General features: G+C 47.9%; 1 protein-coding gene across 3 annotated transcripts in view; it reads left to right on the top strand.

Moving 5' to 3' along the window:
* The window catches only part of CNTN4 (contactin 4), a 132,158-nt gene that overhangs the window by 95,549 nt on the left and 12,007 nt on the right, over positions 1–24,602 (top strand). For 2 of the 3 annotated variants that reach the window (XM_038149088.1, XM_038149085.1), the window contains exons 11-14: positions 2,936–3,063; positions 21,912–22,087; positions 23,154–23,274; positions 24,420–24,578. In XM_038149088.1, coding sequence (XP_038005016.1) covers positions 2,936–3,063; positions 21,912–22,087; positions 23,154–23,274; positions 24,420–24,578 — 584 coding nt within the window. The remainder of the gene's footprint in view (positions 1–2,935; positions 3,064–21,911; positions 22,088–23,153; positions 23,275–24,419; positions 24,579–24,602) is intronic. The other variant, XM_038149086.1, reaches the window with a different exon arrangement.

The raw sequence follows: 24,602 nt of genomic DNA, 5'->3' as shown, positions 1-24,602 counted from the left end.
GGAGGGAGTTTCTGAGAGACCAGATGAGAATTAAACATTCCTGGAGCTCTCTGGGGAAGGGGTTTGGAGAACTCAGGGCAGGTCCCTCCTGAGCTCTTTGCAAATCTTCCTGGGGTTAAAGGATGTCTGTGGGCTCAGGCTGTAGAGCCTGGGAGCACGAGCTCAGCTTAGGAAGGGAAGGAAATAAAGACAGCACACCCTGGGATGTGCCAAAGCTGGATTGTCTGTCCTGATCCAAAGGTGTCCCCAGGGCTTTCCAGTCTAAAAACCAGTCTGACACTGGGAATAAAGACAGCTGAGAAGGAAACCAAGAGCAGGAGAAAGACAGAGACAGAAAAGGCATTAGAATTTGAAATTAAATCCGGCCTCATCAACAGACACAATTAAAATGATCCATGGAAGAGATTAGCCAGTAAATAGCTTTCAGCCATATGGCTGAAAATAAAGCGTAAATAACTAAAAATAAAACCTCAACTGTATAGAAATAATCTAAAACTCCACTTTTTCTGGGTTTCCTGGGGTGGCAGGAGTGTGGAGGGAGGGAAGGAGGGCAGAGCCTGGTGGGGCAGTGCTGGAGCACCCTGGTCCTCCTTGAGCTGGAGCACAATGCTGAGCTTGTCCTGGTTCCCATTGATTGGAATTTTAATGCTTGCCAAGGGCACCTTCATCTTTCAGAAAGGTCCCGTTGTTCCTGAAGATCTGGAATTGATAAGAGCAGCAGATCATTCCTGGGGAGCTGCTGGTGCTGCCCAGCTCCTGCTGGAGGCCGGCGAGGCCATTCCAGCCCGGGTTTGATGCAGCAGCAGCACTGATCTGAGCCCAGGGAGGGCTGGAGATGAGAGAAGCCTCTCTGCACTGCTCCCTTCCAATTCCTGAGCTGCAGCCACTGCCACAGGAGCAAATCCGTGGCACTGGAGCCCCTCAGAAATAAATGACAGCAGGGAGCATTACTGACTGCAGCCATTTGGGGACCACGAGGCAGCTGAGAAGCTCCTGTTAACATCACTGCTGCTGGTGGGTGAAACATCACCTCTGTCCCTGCCCTCTGCCAGCTGCCCTGTGCCTTTTGGGCTGCTGCAGGGGCAGCTCAGGCGGAGGTGAGCCAGGACAGAGATGGGCGACTGCTCTCAGAGCATCCTGTGCCATCCTCCTCCTCCTCCTCCTCCTCACTTGGGCCATTTGTGGGAGCAGGGCTGTGAATGGGGGCTCTGCAGCTCGTGTGTGCCCACCAAGAGCCCGGGGAATGGCCAAGGGCACCCTCAGCAGCTCCCTGGGTGAGCTGAGGGCATCCTGAGGGTCACTGCAGACCTTGCCCAGCCCCGTGGCTGCAGCTGGCAGGAGCCAGGGAGCCCCAAGGTGCCCTTGGTGCTTGAGTTTGTGCCTTTGTTCAGCTGTCCCAGGGCTGTCCCAGGGCTGTCCCAGGGCTCCAGGTGATTCCCTGAAGCCTCCTCAGGAGGGAAGGGCCCCCTGAGCTCCCCTGCAGCAGTGCCAGTGCTGTTGCTGAGGTTCTCTCCTCCTGATTTCTCAGTCCACTTATGCAGAGCTCTGTTGGGATTAAGGTTGCAGGAAGGCTTCTTTGTTTTAGCGAAATTGGGAAATAATTGAGCAGGACAAGGCAGGAATTAATACAAGATTTTCCATGCAGCTCTGCAAGTGGATGATGGTGAGAAAGCAGATTGTGCTGCAGGATGTGATTCTGAGGAGGCAAAAATGTTGTGAAAAGAGATGATTTTAGGGCGGGAGAAAGGTTTTTCTGGAGTCTCCTTAAGGTGATGCCTCCACAGGGCACAAGTCATTCGTGTTCCAATGGGATTTACTGGGCAAAAATCAGGTTTTCTGTGTTCACCGACTTAGAGCAGAAAAAATAAAAACCATAACAGGAAGCAAAGCTCACTGAGAGAACAGGAGGAGCCTGGAGTGCTCCTGTGCAACAGGAGGGGGTGGAGAATCACCCAGGAATTAACATTCCATCCTCACCTGCCTGCTGCCCTGGAGAGACTGCAGAAAACCCCCTGTTGATGCGGGGACGTGCAGGTGAGCAGAGCACGGCAGTGAAACAGGACATTGTAACCCGCAGGCACCGGTGCAGACAAACCCCTGGGGTTACCTGAGGGACACACAGGCAGAGGGGTGGGGAGCGAGGTGGTGCCCTCAGTGGAAAGCCACCATCCTGCTGGGAAACCTGGGGAGTGAAACCCCTGCCCCAGCACATCTGCCCTGCACCGGGAGGCGCCCACAGAGCCAGGGATCCTCTGTCACGGAGAGAGGGCCGAGCATCAAAGCACAGCCTGTGCAAAACCTCCACGAGCTGCTGGTGTGTCAACGAAAGCTGCCCTCGAGTGAAGGCACGGAGAACTCGTGTAAATGATGCGTTCAGGGTTTCTGGAGCGCGTCCGCGGAGACGCGGCTCGGCTCCCGCTGCAGGGCAGGGCTGGCTGCTGCTCGCCACCAGAATTGGTGCAGCTCAGAAGGGTTTGGGGAGGCTTAAGGAAAAGGGAAATAAAGCTCCGGTGTGTGGTCACCAAATGTGGGATCTGCAGGGGTCCCAGGACGAGGGAAGAGACGAGAATCTTGACCCCATGTTTCAGAAGGCTGATTTATCGTATTAGGATATATATTGTATTAAAGATGCTATATTAAAACTATACTAAAAGAACAGAGAGAAAGGATTCATCAGAAAGCTGGACAGGAATAGAAAGGAATGAATAACAAAGGCTGTGACTGCCCAGAGAGTCTGACACAGCTCCATCTTTGGTTATTAAGTACAAACACCTCCCATGGACCAATCAAGGAAGCACCTGTTGCATTCCACAGCAGCAGATAATAATTGTTTTTCTTTCTTTCCCGAGTCCTCTCAGCTTCTCGGGAGAAAATCCTGAGCAAAGGGATTTTTCATGAAATATGTCGGTGACGCCTGTGCCTGCTGTGTTTGCAGAATCACAGTTTTGGATGACGGGAGCCTGCGGATCGTCAACGTCACCAAAGCGGACGCGGGGAGTTACACCTGCGTGGCCACCAACCACTTTGGGACAGCGAGCAGCACGGGCAGCCTGGTGGTGAAAGGTGACTGAAACCATTCTTATTGTGGCTGGCTGGGGCACAAACTCCTGTTTATTTTCATTATTCCTCCTCCAGGGCTGAATTTCAGCTTTTCAGGGATTCCGAGTGTTTGTTGGTGTTCTGTCACACGTTGTTTTCAAAAGTAAAAGCTGTGATTTGACCAAGATATTTAAAGGAATAATCTGACAAAGTTATTTAAAGGAATAATTTGATAAACAATGAGAGGAGCTGACAAATGGGTTGAATTAATTTTTGCCCTGCTGATGAGTAGTCCAGTGTCTGATTAATTGTTATAGGCCATGAACATAGAGATTATTACCCTTACACTCACCCTCTATCTGCTTCTTTGGGGAAAAATCTGTATTGGATAGCAAATCAAGAAGCATTGATTACAAAGTGATAAATCAATCAAAAAGCTCTAAAGCTGTCAGTTTTAATTCTCCCACACATTTGCAGTGATGGACCATACTCAGTTAGAGGCTCTCCTTGTAAAGTGGGTCTGTGGGATACAGAAAATACTTTAAATGTTTCAATGTGGGTTTTAATCCATGTTTTTTTTATAGCTGGAACATATCCAGAGGTCCCTTCTAACTCCAACCTACAGAACCTTGTAGGGAAGCATGTGGCCCCCAACAATCCTTCAAGTTTGGGTTGTTTTGAGTCCTTTGTGTGGCATTTGCCCACGTTGGTCCCTGAAAACAAGAACAGAGACAAGTGAGGACCAGAGTTAGGTCTATGTAGGAGCTGATTCTCTTTTTTCCTAATCCAGGTTGTCCTAAGAGGCACCACACACATAAAAGACTTTATCCATTATCAAAATTATGGAAGGGACCTTAAAGCCCATCCTGTCCCACCCCTGCCATGGCAGGGACACCTTCCACTGTCCCAGGCTGCTCCAAGCCCCATCCAACCTGGCCTTGAACACCTCCAGGGATGCAGGGGCATTCCCTGAGCAGCCTGTGATCAGCCTCTGTCAGTCCCAAAGCAAAACTGGGGGGCAAAATGATAAATGCAGCCCCAATCCCCCTCCCTAGGGACAGCAGCAGGGTGGGGTTCCAGCCCCAATTCCCCTCCCCAATTCCCCAGGGATGGCAGCAGGGTGGGGTTCCAGCCCCAATCCCCCAATCCCCCAGGGATGGCAGCAGGGTGGAGTTCCAGCCCCAATCCCCCAGGGATGGCAGCAGGGTGGGGTTCCAGCCCCAATTCCCCAGGGATGGCAGCAGGGTGGGGTTCCAGCCCAAATCCCCAATTCCCCAGGGATGGCAGCAGGGTGGGGTTCCAGCCCAAATCCCCAATTCCCCAGGGATGGCAGCAGGGTGGGGTTCCAGCCCCAATTCCCCAGGGATGGCAGCAGGGTGGGGTTCCAGCCCCAATCCCCCATTTCCCCAGGGATGGCAGCAGGGTGGGGTTCCAGCCCCAATTCCCCAGGGATGGCAGCAGGGTGGGGTTCCAGCCCCAATCCCCCAGGGATGGCAGCAGGGTGGGGTTCCAGCTGTCCAGCTCCAGCTTGCCCACAGCTGGGGCTGTCCTGGTTTTCCACCTTCTGCAAGACCCCCAGGGGGAGAATCAGGAGCTGCAGCTCAGGGACTGCTCCTCCCATAAAAAAACCAACTGTTGGAGGCAGGAGTGACTGGGTTCTGTTAGTCCACAGTTTTGTAGCTCCTGGCTTATCCTCCCTCCCTCCCAGTGCACAAGGAATGTCCTGCAGCTCCCAGGAAAACCTCGGCGTTACTGCACCTGATCTCTGCCTTCCCGTGCTCCCACTTTTCTGCACGGTGAGGTTCTAAAGGATTAGTGAGGGCCTTTTCCCCCTCAGTGCTCTGTTTTGACTCCATTCCATTTGCATTAATGGCAGTGACACATGTGCACGAAGCAGAGAATAAACTCTTAAGCCTGAGATGGGGATATTAACAGCAAACTGAGAAGTGCAATTTCGAAGTCTGGCCCATAAAAAGTATAAAAGAGCAGAAACTATTCTGAACTCTAAATGAACTGTGTAAAATATTGTATTATAGAGTGAAATGCTTGAGTTTCTCTGCCCTAAGTAAAACACGTGTGAGTTTGGACAGAAATATGAGTGAACTCTTTATTTTAACTCAGTTTTGTGGAGTACAAAAAGACTAATTTAACAGCTGATGTGATTTTTGACCTTAAGATATGCTTGCATTCTTTTCTAACTCCTCTTATGTCATTGAGTAAAAAATTGTGCAGGTCAAGACATTATTTCTGACCTTCCTGTGTTCTTCCATTAATATTGCAGGCTATCCTTTTTTTTTTTTTTTTATAATTTCCTTTCTCAGGGAGAGATGCCTACAGTGTCAGAGACAGTGTAGACAAGGATGGGAGTGGGAGAGGAATATGTTACACCAGAAGCAAGGAGCTTAAAATAACTCCCTGGCAAACAACCAGAGAGGGATGAATAAATATTCATTTTATGCATGAGTAGACAGTTTAAAAAATATCAAATCCTGACAGGTGCCCAAAGGGCTGGGTATTAACATTCTGTTGTCAGGCTGGGTGAACCCCAGTGGTTTTCTGAACCAGTGCAGTTGTGCGTTGGGTTTGTTCTGTTGGCTGGTGCTAAATGAGAACCTCTTGGCCTCCAAGACCTGAAATCTTAGAAACTTGCTTGTACAGTTTGACCTTTAAATTAAAAAGCAGGATTGAGTTTGTAAGGCTGGAGAAGCAGCTCCTTCTAAGGCAGTGTTCAGAGCGCTGTAAAACATGGTGTGTGTTTCCCTGTATTATAGAAATATTAATTTTCCATCTTGTTCCCTCAATTTTTCCTGTACTCGAGGCTAAATGTTCAATTCTTGCAACACACAGAAAGATTAGAGGCTCTCTGAGCACCAGGGGGATTAAATGACAAACAGAGTAAACAGGCCCAGCCTGTGCAGTATGAGTCCATTTGTGTTTAATGCAGCGAGATCAGCAGGCTGACGGGGAGCAGGGAACTGCTGCAGTGAAAGCTGGGCCTGTGGGGAGCAGCAGGAGAGGCTCCTGTGCTGATACCCCAGCTGCAGCAGGGGTGGGACCCTCGTGGGGTGGGTGTGGGAGCCCCATCCCAACCCAGCTGGGTTTTGTAAAAATCAGGGGATCAGCTGAGCCTTGCGTGCCAGCACTGCTCTGTCACTCCAGAGCACGGAACAGAAGGATGAGGATACTGCATTTTCCAAGGCAAAAAAGAGAGTGTTTCATTTTGGACTCTAACATTTCTAGATTTCCTAAAGTGACAGTGGATCGGAGGGTGACAGTGCCACCTCTCCAGTGACACTGGACAAACCAACAGCTTAGTAAATTTCTCCTCCTCCATAAAGGAATGCAGAACAATGAGTTATTTACAGGAAAGCGCCTGAGAAAGTTGGTTACAAGAATGTAAACATCAGAAGGCTCAGAAGAACTCAGAAGAACAGGGCAGCACTGCTCCTCTCGTGGGGTGAGAGGGTCCTTGGCACACAGAACGTGTTCCCAGCAGACACAATAAATGGCTTTTATTTCAGCTGTGACCAGCCTTGCTTTGTGGACACTGGAGGTGAGTGGATCGTGGTCCCAGTGCTGGCACCCCTTCCCAAACATCTGCTTTTTGTGGGCTCAGCTGGAAACCCATCTCTGTGTCTGAAGACACAGATTTAAATACATTTCAGTTGAAAATGATGTCTGAATGCTTGGTGGAGTTGGTGCCTGCCTGCTCCCCTTGGGGAGTGCAGCAATTCCACTCACGTTGGTGCATCCCTGACAAGGGCAGCTTCCAATGGCTTTATTTGCCTGTTTAATTATGATGCACCTTTAACATTTTCCTGCTGCTGTGAGCTCCTCTCATTTGGGCTGTCACGGGAGGCTCAAGGCAGTAAAAGCAGGAGAACTTTTGCTGGCTGGAATCTGTATCACTTCAGCAGGAAAAGAACACAAAGCTAATGTCAGGAGGTTATTTTTTCCTCACGCTTGAATAGAGTGATAGTCTTGATTTTGTCCAGCACAGTGATTCAGATTATTTCATATAAAATAGCACATTTTTCATTCCCAGCCTATTCCTCTGTGTGAACGTTGAAGTGCTGCATTGCAGTTAAAATTGATTAAATACTGTAAATTCTGGGCCATTATCGAGTAACTTTTCAGAGATTTCAGATGTTGCTGCCTTTAAACCTGGAATTCTTGCTGTGTTTGTTCCAGTCCTTTAGGACACAGCATCTGCCTTCTGCAGAAAGTGGCAGTGGGATGTGATGGTCCCCTCTTGCCACCCTTGGCTGTCTCTGTTTCAACATCACTTGATCAGAATTGAGACTCCATTGTTTGGGATTTGTGTTGTGCTTCCCTCGTGTCCGTGGGGTTTGGTTTTGGGGGTTTTAACAGTGAATTCCAGTACATGTGAGTTCTACCAGCTGTTCTCAGCTCTGTTGAGTTTGAAGTGGCTTTGGAGTAACTGGGATATCAGTTCCTTGGAGTGGGGCTTTAACTTTTTCCCCAGGAGGAAGAATAAACCACATCTTAAGATGCTGAGGGGTTTTTGTAACATGAACCAAGGGAAAATCACAGCAGCTGAAAATGGAAATCTGTTGACCTGTTTCAGCCCTGTCCACATTCCCAGGAGCCCTCTCCAGACCTCCCTGACTTTCCCCCTTTGCTGCTGCTTTGCTCCCATGGAAAAGCTGTCCCAGGAAGCTGCTGCAAGCATTTTCCATCCCACCCATCCATGGTCTGGGTTTGGTGCTTGCTCATTTTGCAGCACGAATGGCTCCTCTGTCTCTGAGCTCTGCCTTCTTCCTGCAGTGTTTCAGGTCATGCAAAGTCTTTAATTTCTCTCCTCATTGTTCAACATAATTTTAAATTCATGTTGGTTATGCCTCAGGCCTTAAAAAAGGGACCTGGTTAAGTGGCACCTGCTGTTGAAAGCATAAAATATAATTTAAAAAAGAGAGGCAGAGTTTGAAGGAAGAATCCCAGCCTATTGTCCATGTTTTCTGGGCTTTCTGTCATTTTCCTGGATAGCACATGAGGTTTCTGTTCAGGTGGTGTCACAACCAAGATAAAGACTCAACTCTGAAACCATCAAAAGAAGTTTCCTTATTCTTAAATTTTGTTTTAGCATTTGCTGAACACAATTTTTATGTGTGGTTCAGCCATGAATGATTATTTCTTATCAGGTCTAATACGTTTTTTTAAAAAATTTCATGGAGGAAAAGTCAATTGAGAGTATGAACTTGTACTCCAGAATCTCTAAATCAGGGATTTGTGGGCAAAAAAAGCTCAGGCAGTGCCACGGAGTTATGCAGGCTCTGATTTATTCATGAGAACATGTTATGTATTCTCATGTTTAAGAAATAAAACTTATTTCTAAGTTAGGAGAAACCTTTCTTGACTTCTGAGTCACAACCAGCAGCGAAGGCTTGATTTCCACAATTGACAAGGAAAGCCATAATCGTTGGCCATGAAATTGCAAAGGAAAATATTCCTCTCTAATTGGACTATTTCCACTGACACCAATTATTTCTAGGACACAATTAAGGCTCTTTTGCTGGGTTTAAGTAAAATTATGACCCAGAGCACTGTGTGAAAGGCAGGATTATAAATGAGAGAGCTGTGCTTCCACCAGCCTCCCTCAACCCTGGTGCTTGAGCTGCACTTTGCTGCATCTCCTTAACTTCTCCTTCTTTTTAACTTCTTCTTCCCTGGCTGGGAAATCCTGCAGCAGAAGCTGAGGCTGGGGCTGGACTCCAGCAGCTACCTCAGGCTCCTTGCAGCCTGCAGGAGCTCTTCTCCATATGGCACTTGGAACACAAGGTTTAATCAAGGATTTTAGACTTTCAGACAACTTCCCTGCTCCTCCCAGCCGCCAGGCAGCCAAGGTTGCTGTGTGGTGCTGACCCACATCTCCCTGGGCAGGTGTGAGGGGCTCAGGTTGAGTTTCAGCCCTGGCAGGTGCATCCTCCCCAGCTTGTTACACCTTGGGCAGGTAAGGGCTGGTTTTCCTCCCAGCCCTGTTCAGGTGAGGAACTGAGGTCATCAGAACAGGCAGCCCCAGAGCACCCCAAGGAGGATGAAATTGTTGTGAATCCTGTCAGCATCCCTGTTTCTCTGACAGTTAACTGAAACAAAAAGCCTGTGAGGTGACAGAAGTGGCAAAATGAGAAGCAGATGCCTCCTGTGCTGTGGAGCTTTCCCCAAAGCCTCCCCTCCCTGGGCTGCTCAGAGGCAAGTTTGGCTTCTGATTTTCTGAATGTGAACTTAAACACAGCTGATCCCTGCTCTGGGCCAGGGACAGGACCCCGGGAGGGGCTGGAGCTGGGCCAGGGGGGTCCAGGTTGGATTTTAGGGAAAGGTTCTTCCCCCCAGAGGGTGCTGGCACTGCCCAGGCTCCCCAGGGAATGGGCACGGCCCCAGAGCTGCAGGAAGGTTTGGAAAAGCCTCCCAGGGCTGCCCAGGGTGGGATTTGGGGTGTCTGTGCAGGGCAGGGGCTGGGCTGGGTGATCCCTGTGGGTCCCTCCAGCTCAGGGTGTTCCAGGGCTCTGTGATCCCACACCTGCTGTGACCTGTGAGCAGGGAAGGGTTGGTGACACCCCGAGGATGATGATGATGGTCAGAGGGAGCAGCCGTGGCCCCTCTGGGGACATGTCCTATCACAGGTTTGTGGCCAAACATTGAACTGTGAGTGAACAGCACAGAGAGAGCTCTCAGGTTCTTCCTGGGGAAAAAAAAACAACCCAGTCAGCTGCTAAGGACAAAACCAGTGAATGGCAGAGAGAGAGATGTAAATGAAATCAAATCCAGTAATAAAATCAAACACCAGCGGGCTGCTCTTAGGGCTGCCTGAACGAAGTCACTTCAGAGTTTCTTTTTCTCTTGTAAGCACTTACTGCTCACAACAAATAAAACTTGTAAACATAACACAAGTGTTAAGCTTCATTAAATTTGCAGCAGACAATTAATTTTTTTTTTTCCAGGCAATTCAGAGGTTCTTCTGTAGTACTGATTTAGTTTAATTGAACATATTACCACAAGCAGACAATAAGAAATATATTGAAGATATCCATCTGGCTCCCACTGCAAACCTCGTGTGCCGTTTGCTGGGGCTGTCACAGCCCTTACTAATTGCCTCATTTTGGCTCCTTCACAATCAGTGTGACTTAGCCATTAACATGATAAAAGCCATCTTGGTGAAGAGCTTGATATTAAAAGGCATAGATCTCCTGCCTGGCTCCGCTGCCAGTTGTGGACCAATCTCCAGCCTTATTGGAGTGATATTTTTCAAAGCAGAGGTTCAAATGGGTGGAGTCCCACGGAGCAGCTCCTCCAGGTGCCGTGTGCCTGGGGTGGAGGGTGCAGCTGTGGGAAATGCTGCCTCTGGGAAGTGCCACAGGTTGTGGCTGTGTTCGAGGGTTCCCCAGGACGAGGGAAGAGATGAGAATGTTGACTCCATGTTTCAGAAGGCTGATTTATTATATGATGATATATGTTACACTAAAAATGCTATATTAAAATGATACTAAAAGAATAGAGAGAGAGGATTCATCAGAAAGCTGGACAGGAATAGAAAGGAATGATAACAAAAGCTCCTGACTGACCAGAGAGTCTGACCCAGCTGGATTGGTTATTAAGTAAAACCAATCCACATGAGACCAATCAAAGAGGCACCTGTTGGTAAAGCATCTCCAGACCACTTTCCACAGCCATCAGATATTTATTTATTATTATTTATTTATTTTATGAGCCTTCTCAGGAGAAAAAATCCTGGCAAAGGGATTTTCATAAAATAGGACAGCAGATCCTTCCCCCTCACCACCTTCTCCTTCCTCCCTCCAAGCCCCAGCCAACCTTCAGGCACATCAAGGCTCTTAAAACTGAAAATTGCTCAGGTAAATAATGGAATCAACACAAGAGCAAGTGCTGATGCTTATATTTACACCTGATTCAGCACATAAAGTGGGGAAAAATTATATTTTTAGAAAAGTTCAACCATTATGCCTGAATAACCTGTAGAGGGAAAAAAAGGCAGTATTTTTTTTTTCTGTATTTTTACCTTAAACCCACAATGTATTGCAGGGCCAGCATTATTACAACTTCTCCCACCACAGGAAAAAAAAAAAAAAGGTAAGAATAATGCCTTTAAAAGCTCAGCACTTTTGTTTTAGGAATTTTCCTGACCTCTCCCAAAAAAGCAGGAGGTTCAGGAGTTCTCCATGGGCAGTACACCAGGCTGTTTGGCTCATCACTGAGGATCAGATCCATACATCAGCTGGGAGAGGAGATGACCTCTGGGTTAAACACAGACTCTTAATGAGACAAAAGCAGGTTAATTAACAGTTTTCATCAACTCGCTTCAATTTATTTTAACACGCTGCATTTCAGAAAGGTTAAAATATTTGTCAGTTTTTGAATACCAATGAAAGCCCAGCAGGGCTAAAACAAAGCCACAGATCACATCTAAACCCAAGTAAATGCAGTGTGTGTGAGTTTATGGGTGTGATTGGACATAAATCATAATTAACAAATTATTCTGCAGTGAGGCCCTGGCGCAGGGTGCCCAGAGAAGCTGTGGATGCTCCATCCCTGGATCTGGATTGATTTTGCCAGAATTTACATTTTACAATTTATTTTTTTTTGCCAGAATTCACAGTATTTCATCAATTTTAACTGCAATGCAGCACTTCAACATTCACACAGAGGAATAGGCTGGGAACAAAAAATGTGCTGTTTTATAAGAAAGAATTTGAATCACTGTGCTGGACAAAATGAAGACCAAGGCCAGGTTGCACAGGGCTGGGAGCAAAGAGGAAGAGTGGAGGGTGATCCCTTCCAGCTCAGGATATTCTCTCTTATGCCCAGCCCTGGTCTTTGAGAGATCAGGGGCCATAGCTCAGTTCCTGCAGCTTTGTCCTCTGCAGGGGAGTCGCCAGGAATTTCAGGTCTGTCTCCTTGAGCTTTTAGTCCTGTGGAGCTGCTCTGGCTGGCAGGAAATGGAACATGACAGTTGCACTCAACATTCCAAGCTGTGCTCCGTGCTCTCCTCCTCGCTGGAGGAGATGCTGGCTTCTGAGCCTGCACTGTGCACCAGTGGATGAATTTGGTCTTTATCCCTGAGGAGGGCACAGAGAGCTTGTCCTCCTCTCCAGGCACGCCGTGGGATGGATTTCCAGGCAGAGGTTCCATGGGAATCCCACAAGCCGGGGTGAGTCAGGGTGATGCCCAAAGGGGAAGCAGTAAAACGGAAAGCTGAGGCTGTTGTAGCACGAGGTGCTGCAGTGGCACTGGGGAAGGTGTCCCCAGAGCCACCTCTCCCCGGCTGTCAGGAATTCACTGTGATGGGATGGGGAGATGATGCTCTAAGCATCATCTGCACTGGGGAGTGACTGGAGGTCTCTGCTGCAGGTGGGGATGGAGGAAGCAGTGCGGGAGAAGAAAGAAAGGGAGCTTTATATCCTTGAAATCACTGACTCGCAGCAGACTGGCCTGAGGGGGATGTTTGTACATCAAAGAGACAGAGGAAGTGTTTAGAGAGCACATTTGCTGTGCTGGGAGGAGGAGGTGTGAGAGTGTGGCAGGCCAGAATCTGGGACAGTGTTTGGGGAAATCCCAGTCCTGCTGTGCGTTTTCTCAGGAGCACTTTTGGAAGCAGCTCAGCAGAGCCAAACACCCCAGGATTTGAGCAGATGGGAGTTGTTCTCCCTGAGCCTGGATTGCCAACAGGTTACTCAGAGTTACTGTCAGATAATAAAAGCCAGGTGGCACCCAGACAAAGCCCGGGGCAGACCAGGGGGTGTCTGCAGCACTGCTGAATGAGGGGAAGGAGGTGCTTCAACATTTGGGATTCCTGCCACCTGATTTTCCTTTTTTTTTTAGTGCAAGGTTATGAGCAATCCCATCAGAGATCACATGGAGACAGCAGTCTCCTGTTCTTTATCCCAAAATACAAATGTTCCTGACTCAGAAGCAGGTGGGCTCTGAAATACATGGAATTTCATCACTGCACTGACTTGCCATGGCTTGGGTTGGTTGTCCCTGCCTCTGTCAGTCTCACACACACTTGGAATATGAATTTTGCTTTCATTTGAAGTTTTTAAGTGGGCCATGAAGAACCAATCCAATCTGTAGGGTTTAGCACTGTGTTTTCTTCCAGGTTTGTTGTGAATCTTTGTGAATGCAGAGTTTATTTAGGAAATCAGCAGTATTTCAGCAGTGAAAATTGCAGTTCCCGTGCTAGGGGCACAGTGAAAAGTCTCTGTAAAAAATCCATTAGTCCTGGGAGCTAAACTGAGCAGCTGACAATGAAATCATTCCCTGCAGGAGAGAGCCACGAGTGGAAGGGTCTGGGAGAGAACTCCAGAGCATGACTGAGCCCAGCACTGGCACCAGGCTGAGAGGAGAGGTGGAGCTGCTGCTCCTCCACTTCCCCGTGTGTGTCTTTGCAGGCTGGCTCCCGATCCCGGCCTTGGAATTATTTACATAAGAAAAACTCCTGGCTAATTTGAGGCAAAATGCCACAGAAGAGCAGAAATGTCAGGGACACTTTTTAATGATGCTCTGGGGGGAAGATTTATTCAGCAGAGGAGGCGCTGAGGATTTGGAGCAAGTTCTAATGAGGAACGGTCTTGGGGGTTGTTATTTTCATTTCACCTGTGCTCCTGCCTCCACCCTGCCCCTGCCATCAGCAGCAGGCAGCAAAGCAGGAGCACAGCCCCCAGAAAGGGAGGTTTGTCTTCTCTCTGTGTGCCTCTAATTAGAATGAGTCACTTCCTTAGGAGGGGGCACAGGGCATGGTGAGCCAATCTCATCTTCACCAGGAGACAAATGAGACCTGCTTGGCCCAGGGAGTTTTGTCTCAGTGTTTGTTTGGTTGGTTCTGCTCCCCCTGTCCTGGGGTTTGTTCTGTAAGAGGTGTTGGGGCGTCGGGCGTGCTCACGCTGCTGAGAGCAAGTGAAAGTTCATCTTAAACAAAAATATCTGCTGTGCACTGGGGTACAGGGAGACAAAACAGTTTCTAATGAAGGCCTGATCCATTTTACAGGCTGGGCAAAAAAGGCAGCAGAGACTTTTAATGACTTGCTCAAGGCCAGACAGAAAGTGAGGAGGAAAACTCATTTTATTCCAAATTACTCCAAGTCTGTGCCCACACTGGAGCAACCTTCCTCTTCATTTGGCACTCTTCCTCCTCTTTTGCTTATCTAATCCTCTTTTGGATGGAATTGTTGAGCTGAATTGTTCCCACCTGGCAGAGACTCCCAGTCCCAGTGTTCAGGCTGGTGTTGGAGGGGCTGTGCTCCCCGTGGGCAGCTGGGACACACTCCCTGTGGGAGCAGAGCTAAAATCACCCCTGGTTCTGCTTTCTGTGCCTCCCTGCTGCCTGCCTCAGCTCCTTGGAACATCCTGAGGCTTGCAGCTGCTGTGCTTTGTTTGACTTTGACTGGTAGGTACTTCCTGATAGTGTGTATTTGCCATGGGTTAAAAGGGAAGAGTAAAATTTAAAAAAAAATAGTAGAAAAATAGTAAAACTTGTCCTGTTTTTAGGTACTCCCCTCCAGCTCCCTTTCCACAATGGCAGGTGGGAAGATGAATGTCCTGGGCTTGATAAATGTCCTGGACACCAAGCCTGGCTTATCCCAAGGCAGGGATGACACAGCCAAGCCTTGATCTGTGTGACATTAAGGATGGTTAAGCTGGGGATCATTCGCTGGGAAGCTGGAAAGTCCAGCTAGGGATTTTCTGGCTGCTCCCTAAGTTTGACAGCTCAAGAGGCATCTGCTCCTAATGACTGTTAATTTGGGAATTATTCTGGCACAGCAGCTAATTCCAAACGTCTTGGTGCTGATGAGGAGGGCGGGTAACAGGCCCAGAATTCATGTGGGAAAGGCTAAAATACACATTTGTGCCTTAAAAGTGCAAGGACTGTGGCAGTCACTCTGTGATTTGCAGTTTGAGTGCCTGGATGTTCTCTTTTTGCTGCTCTGCTGCCTCCTGAAATTTTTGATTTAAGATCACCACTATTAAAACCTGTAAAAACACCATAAAAGAGCCAGCTCCAGAGGGTGGGCTGTTCCAAGGGGCAAATTGTTGTTGGGCGCTGTGTCCCTGGGCTCCCTGGAATTCCACCTGCTCAATTCCCCTGGTTTGTGGTACCAGGAGAGCCGTGAGTGACCCCTGAGTGACTTGCAATTGATCTCAGATTAGGTGTGATTTCTGCTGTGTCTGATTAACCTTCCCTGGCCATCGTTGCTGCAATGACAGTAGATTATTCCATACTTGAAAAGACAGATATCAGCTCGTCACAATGCACAGCCCACAAAAGGTGACACCTTGAATTCCCCAGGTGATCCACAGGGATTGTCACCAACTCCTGGATCGTTTGCCAAACACAGAGCTCTCACTTGGGGCAGCTCTGGAGTGAAGTGGGTTTTATTTTAGTCTGCAGAGCTGCAGGAGGATGTTTGAGGTTCCTGCTGTAATCAGGCTCCGTTGCATCCTGCTGCAAAGAGCAAGAACAAATTTCCCTGAGTGACAGATTTGATTGTCATCTCCAGAGCCCATTAGATGTGATTTGCTTTGTGACAATTGTGTGGAGAGAGCTTGATTTGATCAGATTGCATTGCACTGGGTAAAATGGAGGCTGGAGTTGAGTACTGGGTCCTCTCCTCACCCCCTGCACTCGCACTGGAGTGGATGTATTTTCAGATGTGGATGTATTTTCAGATGTGGATGTATTTTCAAATGTTTTGTCTTTGAATTTGCTCTAATGGCACACCCCTCCCCAGCATCCCCGTGCAGTTCCATTCTCAATGTGTTTTCAGATTTAAATAACCTTCTTTTAATATTCAGTCACCCAAAAATGCAGATTGGGGTGTGCAGAATGCAATCCCCTGACTGGCTGCCTGCTCCCTTCTGGGCACTGGGGGCATTCAGTCCTGCCAGGGACACTCTGCCATCAACCTTGGAGAGTTTTCCATCTGTGGGAAGCTCCTCAGTGGAGCTGGGGAGGAAACGGCTGCTTTTGGAAGGGACAGATCACAGGGAGCAACAGCCAAAGTCTCCTCTTACAACAACTTTCCCATCCTCACTGAAAATTCCTGACACAGGGGCTCAGGCTCCCAGCTAAAATAATCCCATGTCCCCACAGTGCTGGGGGGAGATTTCAGCCAAACAAGATAAGGATCCTCCTTCAGCAGTGCAATTTTAGCACGGCCTCAAGGCCCAGTGGGGCTGGATTGGGTCTGTGCTCTCCCAGGAAAGGTCAGATGTTCCATCCCTCCCCTCCCTAATCCCTGCTGAACACAGGGCCATGGCTCACTGCAGAGATCAGTGCTGCCTGCTGGCATGGAAAGCTCTAATCACTAATCACAAATATTTCTAAAATCAGAGCTAAGTGACTTTAGTCCCGGGCCTAAAGTCCCTTTTCAAAACTGATAGTGTCTGCTTTTAATAGGATTATATTTTATTAGGCTGAACTGCCACAGTACACACCAGAGGGTGGAAATGCTGTAGAATCTTCTGTTAAGAATGTGTGTAATAGCTGATTGCAGGGAAAAAAAAGGGATAAATTGGCATGAAAGCCAAGTGCCTGTTCCTGAAAGCATCTGTGTGACTCATCACAGCTCACAGGTGGGATATTTTAAAGGCCAAATACTGTAAATACTTCACCTTTCGCCCGTTTCTTTTTCATCTCAATTTTGGCCATGCCCCATGAAGTACTCAGTCCATTCAGCTGTAATTTGCTCTGCTAATTCCTCTGTGTGTTCAGTCATTCACTGGGCTTTAATCTCTTTAATTCACAGTTGTATTTTCCTCTCTCCTGCACTCCTTTCCTCTTTCCTCTCTCTGATGACAGAGCACTCAAAGCTCCCAGAAGTTTCACCAGGCAGGTCTCAGAGGCTTTTGACTTTATGGTCCTGGATGAGTATTTCATTCACAAACAGAAAGAAAAAAAAATAGAGCACATTTTAGGTATTTTCATGTATTGGACTTTGATTCTTTGGTTGCTCATAGAAACCACATCCTCCAGGATTGATTTTTATTATCTCCAGACATGATTTGCCTTGGAATCAATACAATCATGTAAAATGTCATTGCAAATAGAGGACATTGATCTGAGATGCATTTATTAACTCCTGCTGATAAAAGCCAGAATGGAATTGGTATTCAAAAAAAAAAAAAAAAGAAAAAATGAGTCCCAAATGCTCGAGTTAGAGTTCATCTACAAGAAAAACACATCTTAAATCTTGTACAGGAAATGGTTTATGCAGGTAAGGAGAAATATATCTGGATCTTTAACACTAACACTAATCTGAGAGAATTAGGTAATTAGCTGATTAATCAAACTGGAATTTGCTGCTTATCTGCCCAGGTCCTCATAAGGAATATCAGCAGTCAGGAGTATTTCCAACAGACCCACCCTACTCAGGCAAAAGAGGGAATGGGAGAGGGACAGGTACTGCAGACCTCAGAGCAGGCTGAAGTCTGGATTATGATCAGTTGAATGATCTTGGAGCCCTTTACAACCTTAATTATGCCATGATTCTGTAGGATCCTGTACCACATTCCCATTCACTTCCCAGCAGCATGGAAGTGCAATCTGGAATGAAGGCAAGGCTGGAAGAAGGAAGGAAGGAGTAGGTCCTTGGAAAATTTCCTTTATAAGTAGGACAGTCTGAGGGAACTACTAATTTGGGGGCTGTGGAGGGGAGTTTTGACTTCTTCAGGGTTTTTTTCTGGATAAATATATCAAAACCTGAGTATTCCCTCCTGTTCCTTCTCCTGCTGTGGGCTGGGACAGATGTCTAAATAAGCATTTAGGTATTAGCTGCAGCCAGCCTTGGAAGTGCTGACATTATCCCTTCTCTGTTTAATCAGCCTCTGAATGCTCAATTGCACTGATTTAACAACAGGAGCTGCATCTCCTGAGCGTGTTCCAGGTCAGCCTTTGATTGGAGTCTGACACTCTGTGCTCCTCCAGCAGCCAGGGCTGGCACTGCAGGTCCCACTGTCTGCTGAGCACTTGGACATCCTCACCTGCCATTGGAAATCCTCACCTGCCATTGGATATCCTCACCTGTAACTGGATATCCTTACCTGTAATTGGATATCCTCACCTGCCATTGGATATCCTCACCTGCCATTGGATATCCTCACCTGTAACTGGATATCCTCACCTGCACCTGGATATCCTCACCTGCACCTGGATATCCTCACCTGTAACTGGATATCCTCATCTGCCATTGGATATCCTCACCTGCACCTGGATATCCTCATCTGCCATTGGATATCCTTACCTGTAACTGGATATCCTCATCTGCCATTGGATATCCTCACCTGTAACTGGATATCCTCACCTGCACCTGGATATCCTCATCTGCCATTGGATATCCTCACCTGCACCTGGATATCCTCATCTGCCATTGGATATCCTCACCTGCACCTGGATATCCTCACCTGCACCTGGATATCCTCACCTGCTGTGGGATATCCTCACCTGCACCTGGATATCCTCACCTGTTATTGGATATCCTCACCTGTAATGGGCCATCCTCACCTGTAATGGGATATCCTCACCTGTAATGGGATATCCTCACCTGTAATGGGATATCCTCACCTGTTATTGGATATCCTCACCTGTAATGGGCCATCCTCACCTGTAATGGGATATCCTCACCTGTAATGGGATATCCTCACCTGTTATTGGATATCCTCACCTGTAATGGGACATGCTCACCTGCTATGGGATATCCTCACCTGTAATGGGCCATCCTCACCTGTTATTGGATATCCTCACCTGTAACTGGATATCCTCAGCTGTTATTGGATATCCTCACCTGTAATGGGCCATCCTCACCTGCAGGGCACTGCTGGATCCCTCCCCTGGGGTGGCTCAGCCAGCCCCGGGGCTGAGCCGAACTGGGAAGGGGATGCTGAGTCCCCCTGCTCTGGGAAACCCCCCTGGTCAGTGGGAATTCTGCTGTGGCAGTCCTGGCACAGCATCGGTGACACCGTGTCTGCCTCTCCCCGCCTCATCCCAAAGCTGCTCCGACCTATTTTTTTAAGGGAAAAAAAAACGCACTATCTGCGAGTGTCAGCCCCTGCTGAGGTTTGTGTCACTTGTGTGCTGCCATCCTGCAGATGGATGTGACACCCTCCTGAGAGTGACAGGGAAAACTGGGGAATGTCACCTCTGTCCCACAGAGAGCATCCTCCTGATAATGCCACGGAAAACTGGGAAGTGTCACCTCTGTCCCACAGAGAGCATCCTCCTGAGAGTGCCACAGAAAACTGGGAAGTGTCACCTCTGTCCCACAGAGAGCATCCTCCTGAGAGTGCCACAGAAAACTGGGAAGTGTCACCTCTGTCCCACAGAGAGCATCCTCCTGAGAGTGCCATGGAAAACTGGGAAGTGTCACCTCTGTCCCACAGAGAGCATCCTCCTGAGAGTGCCACGGAAAACTGGGAAGTGTCACCTCTGTCCCACAGAGAGCACCCTCCTGAGAGTGCCATGGAAAACTCGGAAGTGTCACCTCTGTCCCACAGAGAGCACCCTCCTGAGAGTGCTGGTGTGGAAGGCAGGCAGGGAAGGAGCTCTGCTGTTCCCGAGCCTTCAGTGACACCTACAGACTGTCCCCGCCAGTGTCACATCCAGCTGAGCTCCTGCCACCCCAGGGATGCTCCGGGCCGGGCTCGGGTTGGATGGCAGCAGGAATTCCCCATGGAAGGGTTCCTCCAGCTGCCCAGAGGGATTTAACAGATGTGTGCATGTGGCGCTTGGGGACAGGGGACAGTGGTGAGGAATAGCTGGACTTGGTGACCTTAAAAGGTCTTTTCCAGCCTGAATGATTCCAGGATTCCCTGAAACCTGCAGGTGTTTTTGGAAGCACCAGGCACTCACAGATCCTACAGCACCTGCAGGAGCTGTGCTGAGCTGCCCTGGCCTCCAGCACACACCCATTTCTTGATATCAATAAGTATATTATTAGGATATTCTATAAATCCTAGAATTCTATTATATTTAATATTTTTATGTTTATGTAAACCTATAATGTTCTAACTATATAAACCTACAATATTCTAACTATATTTTAGAATATAAATATTCCATACAGAATATTTAATTATATTTAATGAATACTTAATTAATATTTATATCTAATATATTCTGCAAATGTCATTGTATAGAATTCTGGAATACAAATTCCATACCAGAATTCTATATTCTAGAATCTGTGCTGCATTCTAAAATTCTATACAATTATATCTTCTATTCTATATATTTATATATTTATATATAAATAGAAAATTTATATATAAATTCTATATTATATATCTATATATTTATAGCCTTTATATTCTTCATTCCTTTCGTGTTTATAAACACCTGAGAAACATCTCATTTATTAATTCATTAATTAATTAAGTGTCATAACAGTTGTTCCAAGAGTTCTTCTGCTTGGTCAGGAGTGAACACAAAATACAGATGAATTAAACTCGCCCAAGATAATACAGCCAAGTCCCCGAGGACCTGATCTGAAATCTCTATGGACAGCAACAAAATCTTTCTCACACCTCCTGCAGACTTTTGATAAGGCTGAAAATCCAGGAGCAGCTCTGCATCCCCTGGATTTCCTGAGCAGTTCTGCCCAGCCCGTGTCTGTGCTGCTGCATCTTTATTATTTTAGCAGAGAATTGAGCAGTTGGGCTGTAGGCTCAGGAAGAAATTGTTAAGATTTTGGTGTCATGTACCAGAGATTGAATAATGCTGGTATTATTTTAGCATGACAGCTGTGCAGAGTAGATTTTTGGAATAAGCAAAAATATCTATCTCTGTGTGATTTTCAGACTTTTGGTCTCATTGTTAAGCAATATTTTCTCTCCTTTTCATTTCCTCTGAGGCCCCGTAGGAAAAATTGCTGCATTTTCGTCAACAGAAATGGAAGAGAAATGTTAACTTTAGAAGCAGAGGGAATTCCCGGGCACAGATGAGGAGCTGGAGTCTGCATAATGCGCCGTGGCTCATCTTTCTGTGCCACCACTCTGCTCACACTGAGGTGAAAAACAGACAATTAAAGCAGTGCTGGAGGAGCTGTGCAGCTCCGGCTGTGGGAAGGGGCTTAGTCCTGGATGAGGCTGGAGCTGCTGCCTGTGTTTGACACAGAGCCTGCATCACACATCCAGGCCTGGGGCTTCCCTTTGGAAATGTCCTGCTCGGGGCACTCCCTTCTGCTTCAGACCCTGAAATGCTCAGCACATCAAGGGATTGGGTTCCATGCTGTGCAGGGTTCTGTTGGTATCACTCAGCGTTTGTCTTTATTCTTTGTGGGGCTCTCCTTGCCCAAGGAAAGGATTTGAGATGTGAAGCCATCCCTCAGAGCGTGGCCAGTGCTCAGTGAATATAATAACAATAATCTCTGCCTGATCTTTGCCTTCCCAGGTATGGCCAGATTAAAAGCTCCTGGTTTTAATACAACCTTTTTATTCCAGTTTTGGAGGTTTTACATTTAATTTAGGAACGACAGAACAGCTTTTTGATAACCATGGTGAGCAGTGTATGTGTGAAACAACTCTTTAAAGTGAGAAGATTCAAATAAGAGAATCTCTGATAAAAAGTTTTAATCGAGCCTTTCAGATCTGCTGCACTCTTTTCCAGCCTTTTCTTTGCTCCTTCTTCATCAGGATGCTGGCTGGAAGGGGGTTCTGGAGGGTTTATTCAGTGTTTTAATCCAGCAAATAGAGAAAGGATAAACCCAAAGATGGAACAATTCACTTGTTGATTTAAGGACCTTCCTCAGGGATCGCTGCTGAGGATCTCTCTCAGCCCTACAACATCTCTGCTCCTCAGGAGAACAAGAATAATCCTTTTTTTCCCCTCCTTTCTGTGTTGTTTGTAGATCCAACCCGGGTCATGGTGTCCCCTTTCAGCATGGATGTCACGGTTGGAGAAAGCATTGTCCTGCCTTGTCAGGTGTCCCACGACCACTCCCTGGACATCGTGTTCACCTGGTCATTCAATGGGCACCTGATAGACTTTGAGAAAGATGGGGACCACTTTGAAAGGGTTGGAGGGGTAAGTATTGAATCTGACAAGGTGGGTCATGCAGAAAAGGTTGCTAACAGAAGGAACTGGATGAAGGCAGCAAGGAAAAGGAGGGAAGAAATGGAAAATTTTCAGCAGAGGTAGAAAACTGGGAAGGGTTTTGCATGTTGCTCTGAGAGAGGTTTTAGAGAGCAACAGGTCTCAGGCATGGTGACAGCTCATGTTTGCATTTGTCAGGAGTGAAATTTAATGCTGAAAGGAAAAGGAGATACAATTTCCAAGCCTTGCTCTTATCCCTTTAAAAAAATCATTAGAAGATGAACTCACAGATGGATGCACAGGGCTCACAGCAGCAGCCATGGCTTTTGGGGGTGACTGCTCCTGCTGTGGCCCACAGAGCTAAAATTACAAACTTTATTAATATTCCTCAGTCCAAAGGCCACAACCACGAGGTTTCCCTGAGATTTCCAACGTATCAAATGCTTTGTGTCTGGAGAGAAATTGAGAGAGGTTCTCAGCATCCACTACATCCAGAAACCTAATTAGTTCTATTCAACAGTTAATCAGACATGCACTTGGCATTTGGAAAACAAATTACTGCTGGTGTGTGATGCAAGATTTCCTCAGAGAGTGCTGTTCTCGTGATCTTTAGCACAGAAGTGCTGGGAATCAAGATGCTGGCTGGGACACAAAGCCATGAAACTACTGCTGCTACCTCCAAATTTGGGCTGGGCTTCCCATGCAGGAGAGATGGAGACACAGCCTGGGCCTCTGGATGGCAGAGAGGGTAAAAATTGGATATCCAGAGAGGAAAAAGGAGCAATCAGAGTGAACCTGTCCTGCATTGTCATGTTGTTTTAATGGGGAAAGTGCTTAACAGCCCCCAGCCCTGCTCCTTGGAGGAGCCAAGGAGAATTTTGGGGGTGCTCCCTCTCCTACCTCCCAGGCAGACTCCCATCATTTCAGCAGGCTCGTACTGCTGATGTTTTCATCAGCAAGCATAAAGTAAATCCATTAGTCACAGTGTCCTTCTTGTGATAATGATGTCTAGGGCTCATTAAAAAGTAATTGTAACCACTTTTCCCTACTTTATCAGCAGGATTCAGCTGGTGATTTGATGATCAGGAGCATCCAGCTGAAGCACGCAGGGAAATACGTCTGCATGGTGCAAACAAGTGTGGACAAGCTCTCAGCTGCTGCAGACCTGATTGTAAGAGGTATTTGAATTTTGCTACTGTTGTTGGTGGTGTTGTAGAATTTATTTTTTTTCCTGCCTTTTACAATCCCTGGGCTCGGAGACAGCCCAGCATCTTGTAATTAATCTGAGAAAAAAGCTCTGAGTACACGCTGGGGTTCACAGCATCAGCCAGAGCATGTGAAGTGTTCCAGATGCTCCCAGAACAGCGCCAGCCCTGGTAGCTGTCTGTGTCCTGAATGCCAGCCCTGCAGCCCCTGAGCTCCTTCGTGCCACGACCTGTGCAGCAGGAGCAGCACCCAGCTGTTGGCAGCACTTCTGCCAAGCAGCATTATTCTTTGGTAGAATAAACCTGATTTAGTGACTGCACTGATATATTGAGATCTCTTCATTACCAAGCACAGGTGATGTGTAAGTTTGACTTTAACAGAGCTGTAATGAATTACCCTGAGTCTGTGCCCTTTTGAGAAATATGATTTATATTTTCCTGCTTGTTCACTTTGGGGAAGGCAAACTTGGGTGCTGCTCTGTCCCTGCTACCCTTGGTTCTCATGAACAGCAAGAATACTAAGTTCTCACAGGGAAATGACCCTTGATGGTGATAAAAGTACTGATCTTGTCATTCCCTAAAAACACCAGGGGTGTTAAAACACTGGCACAGGGTGCCCAGAGCAGCTGGGGCTGCCCCTGGATCCCTGGCTGTGCCCAAGGCCGGGCTGGACAGGGCTTGGAGCAGCCTGGTGAGTGGAGGGTGTCTCTGCCATGGCAGGGGTGGCACTGGGTGGGATTTAAGGTCCATTCTGTGACTCTGAGATGGGCACAGACTGAGCCTCAGGCACCACTCGGGCAGCAATGGCCATGGGATGGAGCAGAGGGGTCTCTCCCTGCCTGGCGTTGCCAGCAGAGCTCCACTGCTTAAAACCACCCCAGCAATGAGGCACAACACCCTGCTCTGTCCCCACAGTGCCTCCCACCCCAGCCAGGCAGGCGGAGCTGGAGCTGCCCCAGCTGCTCTGTGCCCCCATCCCCAGGAGGGGAAGGTGAATGCATCCCTTCCTCCTCCAGCCACTCGGGAAGGTGAACCCATCCCTTCCTCCTCCAGCCACTCGGGAAGGTGAACCCATCCCTTCCTCCTCCAGTCACTCGATTCTCCTGCACCCCCCCCAGGTCCCCCGGGCCCCCCTGAGGCCGTGACCATCGAGGAGGTGACAGACAGCACGGCGCAGCTGTCCTGGAGGCCGGGGGCAGACAACCACAGCCCCATCACCATGTTCGTGGTGCAGGCGCGCACGCCCTTCTCGGTGGGCTGGCAGGCAGTGAGCACAGGTAAGGCAGCCCGGGGGCAAACCC

This window comes from Motacilla alba, chromosome 12 (genome assembly GCF_015832195.1).
Source record: "Motacilla alba alba isolate MOTALB_02 chromosome 12, Motacilla_alba_V1.0_pri, whole genome shotgun sequence".
In the NCBI taxonomy this organism is placed as follows: domain Eukaryota; kingdom Metazoa; phylum Chordata; class Aves; order Passeriformes; family Motacillidae; genus Motacilla; species Motacilla alba.
This window is presented reverse-complemented; position numbering and strand designations above follow the sequence as displayed.